The sequence below is a fragment of the Peromyscus leucopus genome, chromosome 22 (genome assembly GCF_004664715.2).
Source record: "Peromyscus leucopus breed LL Stock chromosome 22, UCI_PerLeu_2.1, whole genome shotgun sequence".
Taxonomy (NCBI): Eukaryota; Metazoa; Chordata; class Mammalia; order Rodentia; family Cricetidae; genus Peromyscus; species Peromyscus leucopus.
The window spans coordinates 2,663,693-2,673,334 of NC_051081.1; the positions used below are offsets into that span (position 1 = coordinate 2,663,693).

Sequence of the window (9,642 nt, forward strand, 5' to 3'; positions counted from 1 at the left end):
TGTCCTCACTCTTTGGAGGACACCAGTCCTTGCTTTTACTCAGCAAAGCCAGCTGCTGTCCACGTCTTCTACTCACGTGGCCTGTGTGGCCAGGGCTTTATCTGGCCCCTCACCACAGGAAGCTGGGGGACATTTAACATGCAGGCCCTGGCTGTCCCCGCCCTCCGGGGCCTCCTGGCGCCAGCTGCCCGCTGTCCCTGTGAGAGGCTGCGGTGGTCTTGGGGGAGGGGCACAGCTCTGAGACCCCGTGGCCCACCAGGCTGGCCGAGCTCTTCCAGGCCCCGTGGGCCATCACATCCTGGCCACTCCGGCTCCTGTGAGAGGCAGCCACTAAGTCTCCTCCGCCCCTTGTTTCTCTGGGCTCTGAGACAAACCATGCAGGCTGCCGGGTGGCTCCTGAGGTGACTTCAAAGCAAGCGGGCCAGTGGGCAGGCTTCACTTCGTAAATATCTTGGCCGGCCCAAGGGCTGTGTCCTGTGGGGCCTGTAACCCAATCCCTCCGGGACCACAGCCCTCCCAGTCCCCGGAGAGGGCAGTCTGGCCCAGAGTGGCCTGGCTTGGCCGGCCGCTCAGAGCACTGCCAGCCACCGGGACATCCTGGTATGTTGTCATGCCGGTGGGAACAAGCTGTTCCGGTGCCTCTTTGTTCCGGGGCTGCTGTCCGGGTGACCACCTTGAAACTGAATAAGCGAACATGGAGGTGTCACATTGGACCCGGGGGGCGGGGCATCCAGCTGGATAGGACCCTTAAATCCCTCTAATTGACAAGAGGGGTGGGCTTCTCTCACCAGCCCTAGAAGGTGGGGCGCCTGGTCACACTGGTGACGGGCTTGCAGTCCGGGCAGTCCCCGGGTAGCAGCAGCAACCACCTCTCCCCCGGAGCCTGCAGCTGTGTGAGCGGCTTAGGTTCCCGGGAGGGGGTTTATTTGGGGGTTGGGAGCCAGGAAGAGTGAGGGGCCCCTCCACGGGGGACAGGAAGCAGGGTGGCCCCAGCTGCCTTCTCCCGTTAGCCCACCTGGCATGGTGGGTGCCATCAGTCACCACACAGGAAGTGTCCCCAACGCTTGCTCCTGTGGGTCACTGAGTCTCAGGGGTGGAGGGGGAAGGAGTCTCCCTGTGAAAGCTGCAGAGCTGGAGAGAATGGTCCAGAAAGCCTTAGCTGGGTTGCTGATGGCAGCTGTGGCGTGAACTCTGACATGGGGTTGCACATAGTCCAGGCTGGCCGGCAATCCATATGTAGCTGGGAATGACCTTAAACCTCTCAATCTTCCCAGTACCGGGACGACGGGCGTGTGCCACCAGGCCAAAGGCCTTGGTGATCTCTGTTTAGAGGTAGAAACTCAATCCACGGGAACTTGGCCCTGAGTGGCTGCTCTGCCAAGACCTTAGAGACGTCTCTGTTCCCTTCAGACTGGGTCTCATATAGCCCAGGCTAGCCTGGGAGCTTGCTACGCACCCCGCTACGAAGCTGAGGATGGCTTTGAACTCCTGTTCCTCCATCTCCTGAGTGCGGGGTGACAGATGTGTGCCATCACACCGGGATTACAGGGTATCCAGGATAGAGCCCCGGGCATTGCACATGCCAGGCTAGCCCTAGGCCTAACAGACAAGCAACTCACTTAGAGTTACAATAGGCTTTTAATATTTAAAGTTCCGGCATTCAAACCCGTTGATCCTCGTTTGGTGACTCATCCGCCTGGGGCAGTTGGCCTGGTCTTCCCTGGTGCTGGTGATGATGATGGGGAGCCGGGCTTTGACAGTTGACAAGGACCAGGGGAGGTGGACAGTCACTACAAGCTCATAGCTGGTCTGCATGAGCTCATTCTCCTGGGAGCCGTTGCTCACGGACAACACCAGGGGCAAGGTGAAGGCACTGACCACCGTGGTGCTGTTGAAGGCCGGGATGCGAGCGTTGGCCACCTGCCGGAGCAGCTCACTGCTGTCCGCCCTCCGGCGCCGCTCGGCGTTGGGCGTGAAGCCCTCGTACTGCACGTGGGCGTAGAGGGCGAACACCACCGTCTTGATGTACTTGCCCGTGTTGTTGCGGATCTCCGACGTGAAGGTCACCTTCTCGCCCGGCACGAAGGTGTTCTTGGCCATCTGTACCTGCAGCTTTACCCAGCCCTGGCTACAGCAGCTGTAGGATACCTTCTTCTCGGCTTCCACCAACAGGGGGTTCTAGAAGGGGAGAGGGTGACCCGCTGAGCACCCATCGCCGCAGATCCTGCAGGCTGTGGGGGACTGGGGGGGACTTGGGACCCGGACTCCTGTCTCCTGGACTTGTGTCTCCAGCCCTAGGGACCTTGGAGCACCAGGAGGCTCAGATTGGAGGATGGTTGGTTCAAAGCCAGCCTGGGCTACAGAAGGGATAGCCTGGGCTATAGAATGAGACTATTTTAAAAAGCACAGGGCAGAGCTGGGTGTGGTGGGGCACGCCTGGAATCCCAGTACTCAGGAGGCAGAGGCAGGTGGATCTCTTGTGAGTTCGAGGCCAGCATGGTCTACAAAGTGAGTTCCAGGACAGCCAGGGCTACACAGAGAGACCCTGTCTGTCTCAAAAGAAACAAGAATGCTTCTTGGAGTATTTAAGAGGTTTGCTCATTGAGTTTGTTCACTTTGAAAGCAGGATGTCTCAGCTCCCTTGAATCCATAGGCATTTTTGAGTTGACACCCGGCTTTAGTCCCTTATCCCATGCATTTGTACAATGATTTCCTGTCTAAATTTCCTGTTTTGATTTCTATTACCACTATTATGATCATGGTCTCACTGGGTAGCCTCTAATAGACCGCCATCCTCCTGTCTAAATTTACTGTCTTTTTCTTTCTTTCTTTCTTTCTTTCTTTCTTTCTTTCTTTCTTTCTTTCTTTCTTTCTTTCTTTCTCTCTTCTTTCTTTCTTTCTTTGTTTTGTTTTTCCAGACAAGGTTTCTCTGTGTAGTTTTGGTGCCTGTCCTGGATCTCACTCTGTAGACCAGGCTGGCCTCAAACTCACAGAGATCTGCCTGCCTCTGCCTCTGCCTCCCGAGTGCTGGGATTAAAGGTGTGCACCACTACCGCCCGGCATACTGTTTTTATTTCTGTTACCACTATTGTGATCATGGTCTCACTGGGTAGCCTCTAGCACACCGCCATCCTCCTAAGTCTTTCAAGTGCCAGGATGACAGGGGTCCACTGCCACACGCAGTTTGTGCTAAATCGATGTTTGCAACTTTCTCAGAGGCCACAACCCGTGATTTGAACGATAAAAGCCATGGCGTGGGGCCTCGACTCATGCCCCTGGGACGGTTCAATGGGCAAAAGCGCCTGCCTGAGTTCAGTTCCGGGACCCGCACAGTGGAGGGAAAGGACTGACCCCCACAGGTGTCCTCTGATGCCCATCCATTCGCTATGGAGCCCCTCCACCAAGGTAAAGAAACGCAAAGAGAGGAAGAAAAAATAAAGTACAGTCAGCGTCACAAGCTGTCCTCTTGGGGTCCAGGGTTTAGCCAACCTTTGACCTTCTGACATCATCTTCCACTCTCAACTTCTGACCCCTGCATCTCTCCAGCCTTCTCCACAAGGGTCCATTTCTCTCTGCCTGCTACACCAAGGCCGAGAGAATCCCTTTGAGCCCCTCCTATATAGTGAAAACTTCAACTTCCCAGGCGCAAGAGGGCCTCTGCAGGCACGAGGAGCCCACTGCCATAAATGAGGACAAAGTTGGGGGGTTCACACATGGGCTTCCTCACCACACCTCCCCACTGGGCTCCGTGCAGCCCCAGGGCCTTTGCACAGGCTGTGCTCTCCACTTGCTGCTCCCTCTCGGTTCTCCATGAGCCACCTTGGTTCTCATGCAGGCCCCAGAGAGGGTGCACGACCCACCAAGGGCACCCGGGGGGCAGGTGCTCAGGTCCTGAGCGCCCCCAGCATCTCCCCTGTGGTTGGCTGGATCACAAGCTTCCTTTGCTGTGGAGGCGACAACCTCTATGTGGGGGCTGTGTCACTGGCCTAAGCCAGGCCCAAGTTTCTAGAACTCTCTCTCTCTCTCTGTCAGGAGGTCCCCCATAGCGTCACTTGGGCCATGAATGCTGAAGCCTGGGCATGCTGAAGGTTCTCTCAGGGACACTGAGGAAGGACGGATCATTCTCTGTGAGGGTCCTGGGCCCTGTGGGGTGTCGGGCCTCCTGGCTCTGCACACGCCATGCCGGGAGCTTCTCCAGTGCGGTGGCGAGTCACTTTCGCCCAGACTTTTCTTTCAAATGCCTCATTTGGCTTTGGGGAGGTTTTGGAGTGCTGGGGGGGGGGCTCCATTATGAACCGCAGGCCTGGAGTGGCCCCCAGCGGCCACTCATCTGCAAGATGTCCCAGGGCCAAATATCCCAGGGCGTAAAATCACAAAGTCGAGAGCCACAGCACCCGCTCGGCTCTTGCTTTGGTTTCTGAGTTACCTTTTTTATTACATTTTTTTTAATTTTTTTTTTTTTTTTTCTGAGACAGGGTTTCTCTGTGTAGTTTTGGTGCCTGTCCTGGGTCTCACTCTGTAGACCAGGATGGCCTCAAATTCACAGAGATCCGCCTCGCTCTGCCTCCCAAATGCTGGGATTAAAGGGGTGCGCCACCACCGCCCGGCTTATTAAAGTTTCTGATCAGTTAGTGTGTGTGTGTGTGTGTGTGTGTGTGTGTGTGTGTGTGTGTGTAAGGTGGTAGGGGAGAGCCCAGGCTTCACCATGCATGGGGAGGTCAGAGGCAACTTGCAGGAGTTGGTTCTCTCCTTCTCTCTCCAAATGGGCCCTGGGATTCAAACTTAGGTCATCACGCTTGGCAATAATCTCCTTTACTTACCAAGCCCTGTTACTGTCCTCCCCGCAACCCCAGCAACCTGTTGTGAAATCACCCAGGAACCTGGGTCAGCAGCAGCCCTACCCTTCCCGCTCCCATCTCCTGAGTACCTGGATTAGGTTCCGCTGGCGGAATTCAGAAATCCCTTGGACCAGCAAGTACAGCTTCTTCTTGGCCAGGATATGCTCCCGGCCCATGCACAGGGCCTGCACGAAATAGGAGACGTGGCCAATCTTGCTGTTGAAGGTGGACGGAAGCCTGGGAGGTAAGTTGAAATGGAAGTCAAAGGTGTGGCTGCCTGCCCTTAACCAATTATCTGTAAGCAAAACACACCGAGGCCGTGTATGAGAACCTTCCAGAACCTTGTCTGGTGGGAGAACTGGGGCTAGGGCCTAACCACTGAGCCATACCCCCATCTTTGTTGAGGGACAGCTGAGAACTCTGGGCCCTCTTACCCTACCCTGCCTACTTTTCTGTGAACTTGTTTTTTCTTTTCTGCCTGCTTTCTCTCTCTCTCTCTCTCTCTCTCTCTCTCTCTCTCTCTCTCTCTCTCTCTCTCTCTCTCATTACTTTTCTTTTTGGTTTTTCAAGATAGGCTGGCCTTGAACTCAGAGATCCACCTGCCTCTGCCTCTGAAGTGCTGGCGTTAAAGGTGAGCGCCATCACTGCCGTGTGGCTATTACATTTCCATTTACTTGTTTGTGTGTGTGCGAGCATGTGTGTCTCCAGGCTTGGCAACAAGTGCCCTTACCCGATGAACCCTCTCTAAGCCCCCCCCCTTTTTTTTTTAAAGATAGGGTCTCTCTATGTAGACCAGGCTGGCCTCAAACTCAGAGATCCTCCTGCCTCAGCCTCCTGAGTGCTAGGATTAAAGGCGTGTGCCACCGCTGTCCACCTCTAAAGCTGCTATTGCCTCCCTTCCGGAGCAATTTCCGAGATATCAGGACCATTATCTGTTGTATTCAGAGTAGTAGATTCAACACTTAGCACACATTTGGAAAACAGTCCATGCTCAGTAAAAGCCTAAGTAGCTGAATGAGTCACAAGGTATTGTGTTGTGTCTTTCAGGATGAGCTTTAGCTGGCCTGGAGGTCACTTCGTAGGATGACCTGCACTCCTGACCCTCCTGCCTCCCTCTCCAGCGCCAAGGTGACCGGTGTGAACCACCACCCCTGGGTAATGTGGTGCTGGGGATGGAACCCAGAGCTCTGTGCCATAGGCTGGCTCAAAACCTTCAGCAATCCTCCTGCCTCAGCCTCCAGAGTGCTACTGTACCCAGTTGAGTGTTAGCTCTTTCAGTGAAGAAAACACCCCCGACACTTGGCATGGTGGTGCAGAGTAAAAACCCTTTCTTAAAAACAAAGTAAGGTGCTGGAAATGGCGCTTAGAGCACTGGCTGTTCTTTTTTGTTTGTTTGTTTTTTCGAAACAGGGTTTCTCTCTGTAGCTTTGGCACCTATAGGATCTCACTCTGTAGCCCAGGCTGGCCTCGAACTCACAGAGATCTGCCTGCCTCTGCCTCCAGTGTGCTGGTATCAAAGGCATACGCCACCACTGCCTGGCACACTGGCTGTTCTTGCAGAGGACTCAAGCTGGATTCCCAGTGCCCACTTGGCAGCTCACACCAGTTGTACCTCCAGTGCCTGGGATCTGATGCTCTCTTCGGACCTCCTTGGGCACCAGGTATATACATGGTGCACAGATACACAAACAAAATATTCATGCATATAACAAGTAAATATAAAAAGTATTAAAAACAAATCCAGGGCATGATAGAGTACACTTCAACTCCAGCACTTGGGAGGCAGAAGCAGGAGGATTGCTGAAAGTTTGAGGTTCTCTGTAAGTCTGAGGCCAGCATGGTCTACAGAACAAGTTCCAGGACAGTCAGGGCTACATAATGAGATCCTGTCTCAAAAAAGACAAAACTAAACTAAACCTCAAACTTAGAAACCCTGTGAGCACCCGCAACAACCCAATAACACGGTTTGGGAAGGAACCAGAGTCCCCAGTGATGATGTAAGCCCCTCTCCTGAGGCCTTCCAACTGCCAGGTTCCACCAACAGAACACTCTAAGTGCCCTACAGAGTAAAAAGCCCAAGCTCTGGACTTGAAATCCAACCAATGCCCATCCTAAAAAGCTCCGTCCCCCCACCCCAAGAAACTCTATATAAATCCTGCCTTCTGTTCACTTCCCTGCTATTTCTTGCCTGAGCAGAGGCAGCCACCTTCCTGGATTTTCCCCTCCCAATAAATCTCTTGTGTGAGGTTTGTTGTGCAGTGTGACTTTGTGGTATTTCTTGGCTCCCGACTTCCAGGATACCTTTCCATCTGAACTATAATGCTTGCATATGTAGAGCTGGGTTGGCCGGGTTGACAATCTTTGTCCTGAGTTCTCTGTCCTCCCCTCCTCCCATGTGACCTTCAGGACCTCTTCCTGGATCTCCTGGAGTCTCAGCACCAGAGGGAGATGTTCATGAATTCTAACAAGAATGGTCTCTTCCAGGGCCTCACACAGCCATTTGTGGGACTGAATGTAATACCTCCCAGGAGTTCACTTGGGATGTCTCTGTCCTGTGTGATTCCTGAGTCTTCATATCTTCACACTGGTCATTATTTAACATAACTTCCCTCTGCCTATCTCTAATCCATGATACTCCCAAGGATTGTTGATTGACTAGCAGATGTGTTTGCCTTCCAGCCCCAGGCTGCTGGTCGCATTCTTACCTTTTATTGGGAATGTCTTTGTTTTATGTACGTAATCTGCCTTATTATTGCAAATAACATCTCTGCTATAATCGCGGTTCTGTCCAATTTCTTCGTTCCACTCAACGTAACCCCTCCCCACGAGCTCCACCTTCACGACAGGGTCCACGAGGGTACTGTTGAGGATGAGGACCACCTGCCCATCTATGTTCGAACCGGCCAGGTAGACTGCATCTTGGGGCAGCACTACCTCGATGGACTTCACCACAGTCATGGGAGGTTGGGCGGGGGGAGACACATCCTTTCCCTCCCCCGAGTACCACCCAGGTCCCCCTGGGCTACTCAGCTGTGATGACCTCTGTGATATCACTACACCCAGAGTTCCGGGAAGGGAGACAGGTTCTCTGCTAGCCCAGGCTGGCCTTGAGCTCTTTCGGTATACAAGGATGACTTTGAATTCCTGATCTTCCCTCATCTCTGGGACCATCACACCCCAGTCCTGACCCTGGCTTCCTAGGACATCATAGAAAACCAAGACCCTCCAGTCTGGGCCTGGGACTCCAGGCCTGTCCCCACATCAGCTTAGGAGGCTGAGGCAGGAAGCTCAAAACAGTTCAAGGCTAGCTTGGGCAACTTTGTGTGAAGTTTGGAATAAAATAAACCAGAAGGCTTGGGGGCTTATGCTTTTAATCCCAGCACTTGTGAGGCAGGAGGATGGCCAAGTTTGGGGTCAGCCTGGGGCTTGTAGTGAGTTTCTGGACACTGAAGTCTGAGCCAGACATCCTCATGCTCTGTGGGACTGTTCCTTGTCTGTGGTCTGTCTTTACTTGCCTTGTGTGATTGCTTTTGTGGACAGTGACATCATGTCTCCCTGCTTTTTTTTTTAAATGAAAATTAAAAAATTTTTTTTATTTGTAAGTGCGTGGGCACATACATGTGAAGGTTGGAACTCATGGAAGTCAGTTTTCTTCCCCTGTTTGTGTTCAGGATTGAACTCATCTCCTCCGTCTTGACAGCAGTCACCCCCGCCGGCTGAAGCTACCTTGTATGCCCTGATTTTTAATGTTAAAATGTTATTTTATTGTTTGCATTTTTGAGACAAGGTCTCATGTAGTGCATGCTGGCCTGGAATTTGCCATGTAAGTGAAGATGACTCTGAACTCCTGGTCCTTCTGCCCCTACTTTCCAAGTGCTGGGGTACCAGGTGTGTGCCACCAGGCTATTCAATCTGGGAAATCCTTTGCCACACTTGTAGATCCTACCTCACTGTGGAAGGCCCTTTTCTCCCAGACCTTGGAGATGAGAGCCTGGATACCGTTGGAGGTCACAGGGAGATACCTGAAACATTTTTGGAGGACAACCTTGTAAGAGCTCCCCAAAATGGGGGTAGTGTACCACTGTTAGCCCAGAACTAGGAAGGTGGAGGCTGGAGTTAAAATCATCTTTGGCCACAAAGCAAGTTGGGGCTAGCCTGGGCTATGTGGGACCTGTTTCTAAAAACAAAAACAGTTAAACAAAAATTGGAAGTTTTCTGCTTAAGGACCTCCAAGGTAGAAAAGTCAGAGGCCAAAGTCCTTCCTGTGGCCTCCGAGGTCTTACCTGTTCTTTGTCCCAGCCCAGGGGCCTCCTCTGCCCCCCCAAGCCTTCTCCACTCCCTTATGTGTCCTTGGCGTTCCCCAGCCGGAAGTGCCTCTGTCCCAGCCCCCAAGTGGCCGCTGGTCACTTCCGACCTCATGGCTTGTGGTTGTACCTGGAATTGTCCTCTAGACATGAATTTTTCTCTTGCTTGGTTCCTTAACCAGAATTTGCTTTACTAAAGACCCCAAATGCTGGAGGGGAGGGTGGCCTCCCATGCAGTTGGGCCCCGCAGCTCTGGTCTCTCTGGTCATCAGTTACTGCAGATGCCCAGAGCCGAGTGCCCGCCAAGAATGGTCAGAATGGAGCAGACCGGGGCGGAGGGGGCAGGGAGGCGCTGCCCGCCTGGACAACTCGCAGAAGGCGGGAAAAAAATCAGGCGGGAAAAGAAGCCCTGCGGGGGTGGGTAGCATGGGGGAGGCACTAGCAGCTCCCTGATGTTACTCAATGCGCTCAGTGCGTCTGGGGGTGCTCAGGATATGGGG

At 53.3% G+C, this 9,642-nt stretch overlaps 1 protein-coding gene across 1 annotated transcript; it reads right to left on the minus strand.

Moving 5' to 3' along the window:
- Positions 1-1,619: 1,619 nt before the first annotated feature.
- On the minus strand, positions 1,620-7,873 carry Arrdc5 (arrestin domain containing 5). The gene is made up of 3 exons (XM_028859666.2): positions 7,544-7,873; positions 4,928-5,133; positions 1,620-2,178 (listed from the first exon to the last, which is right to left on the minus strand). The coding sequence occupies exons 1-3, from the start codon at positions 7,794-7,796 to the stop codon at positions 1,639-1,641; spliced, it is 999 nt and encodes a 332-aa protein (XP_028715499.1). The 5' UTR covers positions 7,797-7,873; the 3' UTR covers positions 1,620-1,638.
- Positions 7,874-9,642: the final 1,769 nt, after the last annotated feature.